This window comes from Diorhabda carinulata, chromosome X, assembly GCF_026250575.1.
Source record: "Diorhabda carinulata isolate Delta chromosome X, icDioCari1.1, whole genome shotgun sequence".
NCBI classification, from domain to species: Eukaryota; Metazoa; Arthropoda; class Insecta; order Coleoptera; family Chrysomelidae; genus Diorhabda; species Diorhabda carinulata.
This window is the reverse complement of record NC_079472.1, coordinates 30,947,067-30,960,718: the sequence shown is the minus strand read 5'-3', so window position 1 is coordinate 30,960,718 and position 13,652 is coordinate 30,947,067. Positions and strand designations below refer to the sequence as shown.

The following is a 13,652-nucleotide window of genomic DNA, read 5'->3' as shown; positions in this document are numbered from 1 at the left end:
ATTTTAGTTATGATATCATTTGATTTCCAATTAATTTCAATGCCAATTATCATTAAAGTTACTCAGATTCACTATTTTATTAAAAATAACTAACCGTATTGAAACTAAATCATTATTTTCTCAACTTTTTCTGAACTTTCTTCGATCCTTTTCTGTTGTTCTTTTCTCTTCTCTGTTTTGTTTAATTTTTCATCCCTCTTTTGTTCTATTTATTTTCTCTTTGATCCACCCCGTATATCAGTTTTTTTCACCATGATGTTTCATTTTTACATTATTGGCAATATTTCTGAGATTTTTTTTATTTAAATTATTTGTTGCAAAGTAATTTATTGGAATCCAAATGAATTTTTATTTAAATCGACTTAAAATTAATTTATTTTTTGATTAATTTATTCTCTGTTTAATGGCGATTTTTTTTTTGTAATTTCTGTGGAAAATTCTTGGTCTATTAGTGGTATAAAATAAAAATATTTGATTTTGCTCATTTTATGTATACGTTGAAATATAAAAGTTGTATAGGGGATATTATGTAAAAATTTCGAGATTTTTTTTGTATATAACTTGTTGCCAACTGCGTTATGTTAACGTTAACGCGACAATTGTTAATTTTAAGTTTAAAATCAAGCTTTAAATTACTAAATAGGGTTGAATTATCTTTTTACTTTTTTTAAATGTTAACATATTATGATATATGTTATTATATTGTACAATATCGCAAAAAAAGCTCTAGAGCTTGTGATTATAAAAAAAATGTATTTATGAAGGAAAAAAAGGTTTTTGTTACGTTCTTTATTAATAAAAAGTACTATTAATTTATTTTTTCGTTTCGATTTACTTTCCTTTGAGTTTTTTCTTTTCAATTATTATCAAATTGAATGAAAATGAATAAATAAATACAATAATTGGGAAATTTACGTAATTTTATAATTATGCTTCAGGACAGCTAATTTTCTATATAAATAATTTTTTTAACTCTAAATATGCAAATATCAAAAAGAAACTCTCAACAATTCGTGAATATACATAAAAATTATCGCAATTACTGGGTGAGAACGCCTAGAGAAACAATGATCATTCAAACATAAATACCTTCATTTGAACAAAACAGAATTTCAAAATATTCCAATTTTTAATCGAAACCATTAATAAAAAGATTATATACTTCATGTACTTGCCCTTTTCTTATTTAATATGCAATGGAATATTCCATTACAAAATTTTCGCAGTATTAATAAAACAAGTTTCATTAACTCAACATAACCTATATTTCATCTTCTTTGTGTATTTATACAACATGGTCGCTTATAGCTAAACTCACTAACTAATTTCTGAAGATATATGACAAATTATTATACTCACTTATCCTATTATCAAAACTTTTATTTATACTTAAATAGAATCAAAATAACAAACAACGTAATTGTTTGTTCTAAAGAATTGTATTAAAATATTTCTGTACTTTGTTCGCTAGTGTCATTCCGAATATCAAATCGAAGTGTGCTCGTGAGCAAATCGAATCCGTTCATTTTGATTCCGTTTCAGTTCTAGCAGTTCGGGAACATCTTTAACCAACAAACTGTTTTTTATTGTTACTTATGTTAATTTATATGAATAACAGAATATTTAACAGTAGTGAAAGTCAAGTTGTAAATAATTTTTTAAATTGGTTCGTAATCAAGCATAACCGATTTTGTATTGGCTACAAACTTGATCTAATTATGATCCTGTATTCTTCTCTAAGCGATCTACTTTCAACCAGTTGAAGAAAATAAATAAATAAATAAAACAAATCCTCACTATTCTGTTAAATCATAAAAAATAAAATTGTTTTTCATTTGCTTTATAGTACAGAAAAATCTCGACATATAAACATTTGCTATGAAAACACCACTAGAAACAAACCATAGAAATTAAAGAATTAATAGAGAACAAATCAAACTTTTAATCTACACAAAAATATTTGTTTTGGAAACACTCCTAAAAACAAACCATAGAAATTAATGACTTAACACATCAGTCGATAACTTTTCTATCACTTTTTAGGTTTTGGGTTTTGATTATAACCTATAAGTGAAATTTTTATGATTTTTATTGTTGTTATTTATAATGAAATTATATATCGATTATTTTATAAAAGGTCAATTATTTTGTGGTATAGTATATATTTATAAATAGAAAGATTACCTGGGTAAGTGTAGGATTTGTTCTATTTAGAATTATAATATACTTATACAAAATGTTTTCTCCCACAAAACATATTTAAATTTAAAATTCCCATTCTGTTCTGTCTATATACCAGTTAACATAAATAGAGACGTAAACTGAATAAAATAATTTCAGTTAGCATATAATTTCGTCAAATTATTGAAGGGAGACCAATACCAGAATATTTCTAATTTTGTACAAAATTTTTCCCACGACTTCCAATTTTTGTAAAAAATATAACTTTTTTGAAAATTAAAAATCGTTAATTATTTTTTTTTTATTTTGATATGAATCTGTGATATTTTTTCGTACTGAAAGGTAAAAAAAATAAGAGTTAGTCAATTTGTAAATATTGATGTAAATTCCTAAAAAGAAACGTCAAAATAATATCTGTTGGAACTGTCATTCTAACAAAAAATATAATTGGGTCAATTCCAGGAATTAAAAACATTATTAAAGCATTACCAGTGACGTAGCAGGGGACAGAGGCTAATCTATATGTTTGTTAATGACCAATTTACTTCTCTGATTTAAGTCTTATAGATTTTCCTCAAATATAAAATACCGGTGAAAGACCTCATCCCGTTTACTAACATTACATTTAAATACTCTTCTGTACAGAGACATAAAATCGGCTTCCTCCATAATATATTAAGTTCCTGGTAAATTGACCAGAAAAACATTGAAAATAAAAAAAATGTACCATATATACATAAATATACTAATTGGTAAATGTACGACACCTTTTTTCCTTGTTGAATTTTTACCAACACAACGAAACTATCATCCTGTTTTTATTTTCACTTTATAGTGGAATCTTAGACATTTTTTCAGCACATTTTAGAATGTAATTTTCGAATTGTCGGTGTCCTTTAAGAATTAATGTTATAGTATGTTCATTGAATGTATAAATAAATTATTTAAACTGTAATTGTTTATTATTATCCTTCCCCCAATCAAATAAAACGTACAAAATGTTTATTACAACAAATAACATTAACAGAAACACATTTATCAAAATTTTTTGGCTTTTTCAATGGTATAACCTAAAAAACCCCATTCTAATACAATTTTCAAAGAATATAATTTAAGTAATGATATTATTCATATTTTGTGTGTGTAATCTTAATTCAGTTAATTTCCCGCAACCAGTAATACAGTTAAAGTATACTTCAAAGACCACACCATCTATGATTCAATAAAATAAATACTAGAAGCAAAATTCATTAATAATATTAATCGATACATAATGAATTGAAGATTGTGTCTTTTAATAAAATAAAATTAGTAGAAATTTTTTTTTACTGAATATGAAGGGGTAATACAAAAATAATTGATAATTTTGTTATAAGAAAGAATAAGACAGATGTAATGAATGTATAGATTTATTTTGAAATCTTATCAATACTAATAATAAATTCTTTATTTTTCAAAACTCAAATTATTAGATTTCCTCCATATTCTATAAATGAATATATAAACGTATAATTTGGGTAATGATTACTAATATATAAACAATCAGTAATACAATTTTAGTGTGGACATGAACCATAGATTACTACATTTAGATTTTTCATAACGTTGTTATTCGTTCTAGCGCCATCTAGGAATATGTCTTAATTAATAACTTGACATTCCTCATAAAATAATTACAGTATTCATCATTCATCCAGTCGTCTGTATATCATATATATATAAAAACTCATGAACACGAACAAATTCTATCATCCTTTCACTCAGAGAAGTCATTTTTCGAGTTATTTAATTTATAATTATTAAATTACAACTACAAACTACACTAGAAAAGTAAGGTTATGTTTTGAAATTCCAAGACGTTCAGCGCGTTAAAACAGAGAGTTGGTTAACTGCAACGTCAAGAGCTCGGTAATTGTTGGCATTCTCAAGGTTTCTCAACAAGGTGAACTAACTTTGATATTTATGAACGTCTACAGCGCGTAATGTTCACTTTCATTCTTTCTGCCGCATAAAATGACTAATGTCAAAACTATCTAACACAATTCTATATTCTCCTGAATGCTTTTAATGACACCCAAAGAATTTCAATTCTAGATTGATAAGGTGAATTTTTTTCAATGAAAAAACGGATCTAATTATTAAAATTATATATTTAATTCAATGCTACATTGGTTTGTTTAAGTATTTGTTCATTTTTTCTCAACATTTCATTACACATATCCATATTATTGACAATATGTTCGAGGGTCCAATGTTTAGGTAACAAAGTGTGTTCTAACTTGAAACAACTATGCCTAATACACTTAATTCCAGTTGTGTGAGCTGTAGAATGCAATTTCAATCCTATTTCGTGAATCAAATTAATTAAAAATTGTTCGTCTTCATTTACACATTGAATTTCAAGAGTGAAATTAGGGGCTTGGAAATATATACACTTTATTCCGTAAATAATGGGTATTTTGGAATTCGCTGGTCGGATAGGTCCTTTTACAGCTAATTCGTAAGCTAATTGAGATTGCATATCCAAGCCGTACATCTCAAATATCTTTTGTTGATGAGAAGCTTGCATAGTTGAGAGAAATTTTTGTATATGAAATTCTTTAATAAATTTCCATGTCGATCTTTCCACAACTTTTCCTGATTTGAAACCATTATCTGTCGCTTTTCCGAGAGTTCCACTGATCCTATAAGCTCTAGTAGATCTATTTTCTCTAATATATTTCGCAAACTGAGTACCTGCTCTTAGTCCAAAAATAAGAACACCACTTGTATTCCATCCTAAATAATTTGACCAACTTACGGATAAATCTTCGTGTAAATATCTCGGTCCAACTACTAAGGGATGGTAACTTAAATCTACTGTTGGATTTTCTTCAACTTCAACTTCATTCTCTATTAAACTACGTGTGATGCTAGTTTCGTTTGTCGTTGGATTCGTAGTTTCAGAAATTAGCGGCACATTAGAGGTTATTTGTTGATTAATTAATGGCGTTCTAAGTTTCTCGTCTAATTCACTTAGATCTGTACACAATTTGTGTATAAGTTTCTTTCTTAAATTTCGTACCGATACTTCTGCAGGTTTATATACACAAATGATACCTTTCAAAGCATTCCACAATTGTACGGAATCAGCTGTTATCATTTTTTTAGTATATTAATACATTGCACATTTATTGTTGATATAAAAACTATAACCTCATTCATGTCATTTGTATCTTGTATTGCATAACATCTGAAATATTTGTTTGGACGAATTATATTAATGCTATTGTGTATTTAGAGTTGCATAATAGCAGTTCCTATTGATAAAATCCGGCAAACTTTTTTCTACTCACTTTTTAAAACTTCTTTTTTAATAGGTTTAAATCTTAAAAGAAATATCTTTGTGATATTAAAAATTAAATTTCATTCTTCATTATTGCATATTTTAATGAAATTATTGAAATTCGATAGTCATTATAGAGTATAATTGGTTACATACCATACAGGTACTAGTACGATAATTCACTAATGATATATTTTTTTGATATTTATATTAGGATGTATGATAACAAAAATATGTCTTAAACTAAAAAAATTTCATTATTTCATTAATTCAAATAACATGTCGAATATTTGTTTTGTTTTGATAATAACAATTGCTTCAAAGGTATTTTAAGATTATTTTGAATTAGTACTGATAATAACTAATTAAATTTGAACTTTTGATATTGTTTATAATTATAATTGATAATACGATGTTCACTTTTGGTAATTGAATTTTTAATACATGGAAAAATTATGCATTACACATAAGTTTAGAAATCGTATACAATATCAGTCATAGGTTAAGATGACATTGCTGTTTTTGACCCAGAATAGATTATTTACACAAGAAGTTGATTATAAAAATTATGAAAAAACCATTAAAAAACTGGGCAAGTGAATCCAATAAGAAGTTTTTATTATTATTATGATTATTATATTGAAATTTAGTACAGATTTTGTTTATCTGTAGATTTTAAGATAGAGATACAAGTTTCGATAACTAAGATACCTTCTTCAGAAGGTTTGAAATTAGGTATATTTGTGGAAGAAAATTAACCATGTTATGATTTTTATTTATAAAATTGAATAGTGACGAGATACAACAACGTATAAAAATAAATACTGAAAGAACTTTGAGCTGTTGGGAAATATATTAACTGCATAATGTTATATAATAGAATCCGATCTAAGTACGCAAATGATACATGAAATTTAACTATGACGTATACAAATCTTCCATTTTTGATAAGTCATGATTTATTTATATACGAAATAAAATTTTAAAAACAAATATTCGTCTCGTGGGCAAAGTCAACAGCCTTATTTATTTAATTATCAGCTTTCAAAATTTATTATCAATTAACACGAAATATTCCTGTTAAATTTAGGAAGTATCGCCATTGACTACTTTATTTACATTTAGGGAAAAGTGGGGTAAATGATCGAATCGATTCATTCTCACTTGAAGGCCGAGAAAGTGACAAAACATCTGAAAGGATTAACCTAAAAACGATCTTATACGTACAAGTCCTTATCTAAAGTTGCAATCATTATATATTTAAAACCTCAAACTATAACCCATAACCCTTTAACCTCATCAATCTTCAAGGGTTATCGGTTATAGTTTGGGGTTTTCAATATTTATGAATTGCACTTTTGATATTTTGGCCGAGAAAGTTGGTAAAACATATAACAGAACTGACGTAAAAACGATCTTACACGTACCATCGCCTTTACTGTATTTAAATTTAGGGGAAATAGGAGTAAAATGAGAAATTTAAGTTGATTCATAAATAAAAACTTTTGTTTTCAGTTTTTTTTTTTAATTCAAATGAGTTAAAACCACTTTTATAGAAATATTAACTGAAAAACGATCTTAACTGATTTATACTACATATAAATAATCGTCGAATCGACCTATTTTCACTTGAAGGGCTATGAAAAGTATCAAATAATTTCATAAGTTAAATTGATATTAAAAAAAAGCGCTTATTATACCCATATGTACTACAAAAGTAGTGAATTTTACCAATTTAGTAGCACTAGAAACCGCTTAATAGCAGATAAAATATTTAGTTTGGTTTCGACAGTCGACAGTGGCGGTTCGTTGTGTCAAATTTAATGCATGTTTTAGTGTTTTGTTCTTATTATTATTAACTATTTAAATTCGATGAGTATAAAGGCTTCTTAAAATGGGGAGGAATGGGGAATTATTTTTCATGTTGACTGTAAAGTTAGTTTTGCAAGACATATTTTAGTCTGTTACCGTGCGTTTAATCTTATAGAAATGGTTTGAAGTACATTAAAAGCAAAACTACATTATTTACTTTTAATATATTTTTTGTTCATTCATATAAGAATTATATTTTAACAATTGGTAAGAGTTTTTTACATGTTTATTGAAATTTTCTCAAGTCTTCTTTAAGTTCTATGAGTTTTACAATTTATATCAATGATTTGATACTGTTACTATGGCAAATATCTATATAAAATTATGTATCTATAAATAACTTAAGCAAAATATCAGTTTAAGTAAATGTCGTTTAATCCGATAATGAATCTTTGTTTACATTTTTTGATAATATTTTCAAAATCTTTGAAATATTTAACAGTTTTAAAGTCATTCATATTAATATTTATCATTCAAACAATGATGTAATTCAACCCTAATTCATGGTCCTTCGAGCCGGAAATAATCAAAACTAGAATTTGAAATACATTTTCCCTTATGAAATAGCCTCAATACGTTTTCATACTTCATTTAAATTGTTTGCACAACAATTTATCTTTCCAATATGCTGCATAGATGTTCGATTAGATTGAAGATGTCACCGGAAGCTGACCAATTCATACCAATTATGGTATGATCCATAAAAAATAGAATTGGCCCCATGATGGGTGAAATTCGTTCGTCTAAATCGGTTGTTATTGCCTTGCTTCCATCATAGAACCATCTAGAACCATAATCGAACCATTCTTAATAATTCTTTTTTTCGTAATTTCATATTTTCTAAACAATTTTTTGTTATCAAATCACAATAATTCGCTTCAGAATATCTTCAAGTCAATTGTACAATATTTTTAATATAATACCTATGATTGTTTAATATTTCAATTCCGTATATGTGACACACTGTATAATATATTTTAATAAAGCTTATTTCCATAATTGTTGTAGAACGTGGGGGTTAATTTTCTTTTTACTCCTTGGCTTTCCTCCAAAATTCTCCCGATTTTTTTTCGATCTGTTGTTTGTGATAGTTCCTCGTATAGTTCGTCCGTCTATTCTTAATAGCTTCGTCGATTTCGTTCATCCAAGACGTTAAAATTCATATCCACATGTTAAATTTAAGAAATCATTATTTATAATCAAATTTGTGTTATTTTTTCCATTTTTAAATAATCTTGATACGTCCCTGGTTATTATCGTAGTATTTTTTACATTCATACATCATCTGTTAACTATTTAAATAAATATGTTATATCACGCCCTTCTGCTTTTACTTCTACAAAATATTTATCCAAATATGAAAAACAAAAACTTATAAATTCGTTCATGAGTCAGCCGATTTTGAGGAAGAATTTTATGTTTATTGTTACTAATTATTTATTGGGTTACCCTTTCCAACAACAGTAATTAGACTCGAAGTACTTGAATGGTAAGAATCTGTTAAATATACTTTCTCTACGAACGTTGATGAAGAACCAGCTACGAACTTTTTTTCGTACCCTGTCGAAATAAATTAATTTATACTCTTCTAACAATTAACATATTTGATAAAAATATTTATCAGAAACGGTGGTACCACGTCAACGTTATCCGGGTATAAAATAGTTCCATTCAGTATCATTTCAACATTTTTTGTGTGTTGTTAGTAGAGAGAACTGTTTGGTAATTCAGATTTTTAAAATGGCTCCCAATGCAGACAATTTAAGTGCTGTGCTGTACGGCATCAAAGATTTAAGACTTGTAAGTTTTATTTTATATTAATTATTTTTTTTTTAAATAGATTTTAGTGATCCGATTTTTGGTAAAAAATTTTTTATTCAAATTTAGTCGAATTTACTGTTAAAAATATGTATAGAATGTCCTTAATGTTATTTTGATTATTATTAAATATAGGAAATAGACGAAAAGTAGAAAAGTTTGTTTAAAAAACTCACAAATGGAAATTCTTTTCTTTGAAATAACTTGATTTATTGTTCAAAATATTGATATAGAATGTCCCTAATGTCATTTTAATTGTTATTAAATATATATAGTCAAAAAGTGAAAAAATGTCTCTAAAACACCACAAATTTATATCTTTTGCACAAAATCAGTAGAATTTATCGTCAAAAATATATACAGAATGTCCCTAACTCGATTTTAATTATTATTTTTATAGGAAATATACGGAAATATATAGATTTTCATTGAAAATTTTCCACCATTTTCCAATTTTCGACTTTTCATTTATATAACTTGAATTTATTGTTAAAAATTGATACAGAATGTCACTAATTTCATTTTTATTACTATTAAGATGGAAAATAGTCAAAAAAAGAAACAAATTTCTCTGAAAAGACCACAAATTTACGTCTTTTGTATGAAATAAGTGGAATTTATTGAAAAACTATATACAGAATGTCCCTAACGTAATTTTTATTATTATTAATATAGGAAATAGGCGAAAAGTAGAATAGTTTCATCGAAAAACTATTTTTGTCTTGTTTCAAAAAAAAAATTGTAAAAAACATACAGAATGTCCCTATCTTAGTAGATTTTCTTTGAAAAATTCACTGATTTTCGTCTTTTCATTTATATAACTTGAATTTATTGTCAAAAATTGATACAGAATGTCCCTAACGTTATTATTAGCATAGGTTATAAACGAAAAGTAAGAAAGTTTCTTTCGAAAATCTATTGATTCTTTTTCTAGATTTACTTTCAATATTTATTTATTTTCTTCTCTTATATTGATACTCGTATTACTATAGTAATTAATCTAATTATTGTTATTCATAATTATTATTTTACATCATTGTCATTTCAAATGATACGTAAACACCAAGATCTGTCGATGGGGGTGTGTCTACTTTCAACTAATCACGTTTCAAGGTTTTATTTATCAACATATAAATACGCGAATCTAAAAATAAAACAAATAATTGTTACACGTGGCTTTATTAATATGCAATTTTAAACAGTTACTTGTAAAAAAGTTATCAACAATTATTTTACATGAACTTCGAAGGTCTTAAATATAAGTTTGCATTTTTTTAATCCCGTAAAATTATAAAAAAAATCATTGAAATCGTATAATTTTTTTATTTTCACAGTAACAAAAAGGGGGGATTACTATGATATAAAATTACCAAATTTATAATATTTCTATTTATCTATTTCTTTTTATTTTTAAGGAACAAAGACCTATACCAGTTCCATCAGATAACCGTAAGTTTTTTAAACAATATTTACTCTTTGTTATTTCTTTTTACCTTTTCATGTGTATTTCAATCCTTTTTTCCAATTATCTATTCCTCTAAATTTTCCCTTTTCACTAGCAATCCAATGGTTCAATAACCTTTTTTTACTTGTCTATGAGCCCTCTTTTAATTATTCTATGTTCTCTATAGATTATTTGTGTTTTAAACCTCTATTCAATTCAATTATTCAATAGATTTTACGTATGTCAATACTGTCAAAATATTTTACATTGAAATCAAACAATTTTACACTAAATATATTATATTTTTATAGTACAATAACAACCGAAATTTTCTATATATAACTATTTTCTGAATCAATAATTTTTAAAGTTCAAAAACAAACGAATCAACCAGCTGATTGTAAATACGCATTATCACGTGTCTATGACCCGTTCACTTTCACTTCGTTCAGTTTCGAATGTCAGTGAACGTAAACCAGATATCATATCAGAGTTTTCGAATAGGCCTGATATGTATGTAAAAAAATCACAATCTAATTAAATGGAACATTAATTTAAATTATTTCTCAAGTGTGCTAGTTTTATCAACTGTTAAGTAAAAACGACATACAACGAATTTTATTCAACTCGATCTAACCTTGACAGGAACATAATTGTTTCAAACATATTTACTATTAACATAGATAATCTACCGTTTAAACATTTTAATGTCAAGGTTACTACGAATATGCTTAGAAACAATCGTGATATGAATAAACGACACATAAATTTTAATTCTGAATAAAAAATGTCTCCTTACGTTTATCGACAAAAAAATATGAAGGTCGAAGCTATTAACAATATATAGTCTGCTTCGAAAGTAGAAGTTGCTTTATACGAGAAGACAAGTTTAATTAATATTACTAAAATGAGTTTTTGAATATTTTATGATATACGAGGTGTGACAAAAAAAGCTTTGAATGATTTTATTACAAAAGTGAAAGTTTATAATAAAATTTAAATATAAACCACACATCTATGCATGTATTCATTACTGGGAGGTTTATTTGTGTCGTGGTTGGCCTACTTTTTGCACATTTTCATCTTTTTTTGAAATAAAAAGACATTCCTCGCCCTTAACTAACTTAATTTCTCTTTTAAATTGGTCTTACCATTTGTTAACACTGTCAATGTCATTAAATTATAACCATAGACAAAAATGATTAATTTGTAACATTTTTTGCCATTATCATTGTATAAAGAATATTCTTTATACAATGCCATTATAATGATATACACTAAGAAAAGTGGTTGTTTTTTTCCTTCAGAGTTCAACTCTGTTTGTTTCAGAGGTTCTGCTTCAAATGGAAGTAGTAGGAATATGCGGTTCTGATGTTCACTACTACATCGGTGGAAGATGCGGACCATTTATAGTTGAAAAGCCCATGGTTATAGGTAAATTGTGTATAAATCGTTTTTTTTTTCTATTCCATAAATAAACATAATTTCTCTAGGTCATGAAGCTTCTGGAACCGTCGTCAAAACCGGAAAGAACGTCAAGCATCTCAAGCCAGGTTAATTCATTTATGGTACCTTCAATTTAAAATATTAACTTATTTTTATTTAACAGGTGATAGAGTTGCTATTGAACCTGGAGTACCATGCCGTAGTTGCCAGTATTGTAAAACTGGTTCTTATAATTTGTGTCCTGACGTCTTCTTTTGTGCCACACCTCCAGATGATGGTAACCTTTCGAGATACTACGTCCATGACGCTGATTTTTGCTTTAAGTAAGGTTATGTTAAGTTATAAAAATAATTTACTAAATAGATTTTCTTTAGACTTCCGGAAAATATGAGTCTTGAAGAAGGTGCGTTGATGGAACCCTTATCGGTAGGAGTCCACGCTTGTAAAAGAGCCGGTATTGAATTTGGTGACGTATGTCTTATAACCGGAGCTGGACCTATCGGACTAGTGACTCTTTTAGCAGCTAAAGCAATGGGTGCTGTAAAAGTTGTCATTACAGGTAATAACTGAATTATTTAAAATGATTACGCAATTATATGAAAAATGTGATTGGCAGATGTACTAAGTAAGAAATTGGAAGTGGCTAAAGAATTAGGTGCAGATTATACCATAAAAATAGAAAGGAATATGAGTGAAGAAGATATCATCAAAAAAGTGGTAGAACTTCTGGGACAAGAGCCCAACAAATCATTCGATTGCACTGGAATCGAATCCTGTATCAGGATTTGTGTTGCTGTAAGTAAAATTATTTGTTGTACTTCTAAATTCATTACCAGCTTTAGTTTAAATTGTTCCTTTTTATTTCAATGTTTCCTACTACTTGTTTTTTGGATTTTAACGCGGCTCGTCACTGCGCGATACCTCTAAACTTAAATCGAAGTGATATACATAAACACGCGCGTCAGAAATCTAGATTCGGGAGATTTTTTACCTTTGTCTTCTTGGTTAGACGGTTTCGCGCAGTGACATAAAAGAAAGTTGTAAAACTATCTTCAGATCACGACGAATATCTACTCGTTGTTGTAGGCTACTGCGGCCAAAGGTTGCGCGGTATTAGTAGGAATGGGAAAGGTAGAAATCAATCTTCCTTTGAGTAAAGCTTTGGCGAAAGAAGTAGACATCAGAGGTATCTTCAGATACGCTAATGAGTGAGTATATTAAATTTCTGATTATCGATTTTTTTTTCTACAATCGATATTTTTTTCGACAGCTATCCTACGTCTATTCAAATGGTACAATCTGGTAAGATAAACGTGAAACCTCTGGTAACTCACCATTATACACTAGAAGAAACTTTGAAAGCCTTTAATACCGCTCACACGCAAGAAGGTAATCCCATTAAGGTACTTATACACGCTAATCCGAACTGGAAACCATCTTAATTTAGTTCTATGAATTTTGTTTTAAATTTTTGACGCAAAATAATTATTTAAGTATTTTTTTAAGTATTGTTGTATTACTGTTAATACATTTTTTGTCTGATTTGTTTTCTTTTATTTCACCTTG

The 13,652-nt window shown here is 27.4% G+C and overlaps 2 protein-coding genes and 1 long non-coding RNA gene across 3 annotated transcripts in view; 1 reads left to right on the top strand and 2 right to left on the bottom strand.

Annotated features, from left to right (window-relative positions):
- The window catches only part of LOC130900950 (uncharacterized), a 172,625-nt gene that overhangs the window by 140,211 nt on the left and 18,762 nt on the right, over positions 1-13,652 (bottom strand). The window lies entirely within an intron of this gene.
- LOC130900943 (pseudouridylate synthase TRUB2, mitochondrial) lies at positions 4,314-5,418 on the bottom strand. The gene has a single exon (XM_057811962.1). It carries the CDS (start codon positions 5,321-5,323, stop codon positions 4,334-4,336), a length of 990 nt encoding a protein of 329 aa, XP_057667945.1. The 5' UTR covers positions 5,324-5,418; the 3' UTR covers positions 4,314-4,333.
- Positions 7,283-13,628, top strand: LOC130900942 (sorbitol dehydrogenase-like). Its single transcript, XM_057811960.1, has 9 exons — positions 7,283-9,178; positions 10,612-10,645; positions 11,970-12,074; positions 12,134-12,193; positions 12,250-12,409; positions 12,461-12,645; positions 12,703-12,881; positions 13,173-13,294; positions 13,357-13,628. Exons 1-9 carry the CDS (start codon positions 9,119-9,121, stop codon positions 13,526-13,528), a joined length of 1,077 nt encoding a protein of 358 aa, XP_057667943.1. The 5' UTR covers positions 7,283-9,118; the 3' UTR covers positions 13,529-13,628.

Bases quoted from the DNA above. Each gene is read 5' to 3' on its own strand.
- LOC130900943 (XM_057811962.1), bottom strand. From the start codon at position 5,323: ATGATAACAGCTGATTCCGTACAATTGTGGAATGCTTTGAAAGGTATC.
- LOC130900942 (XM_057811960.1), top strand. From the start codon at position 9,119: ATGGCTCCCAATGCAGACAATTTAAGTGCTGTGCTGTACGGCATCAAA. The intron at 10,646-11,969 runs GTAAGTTTTTTA...TGTTTGTTTCAG, and splicing joins ACCAGTTCCATCAGATAACC to AGGTTCTGCTTCAAATGGAA. The intron at 12,410-12,460 runs GTAAGGTTATGT...GATTTTCTTTAG, and splicing joins GACGCTGATTTTTGCTTTAA to ACTTCCGGAAAATATGAGTC.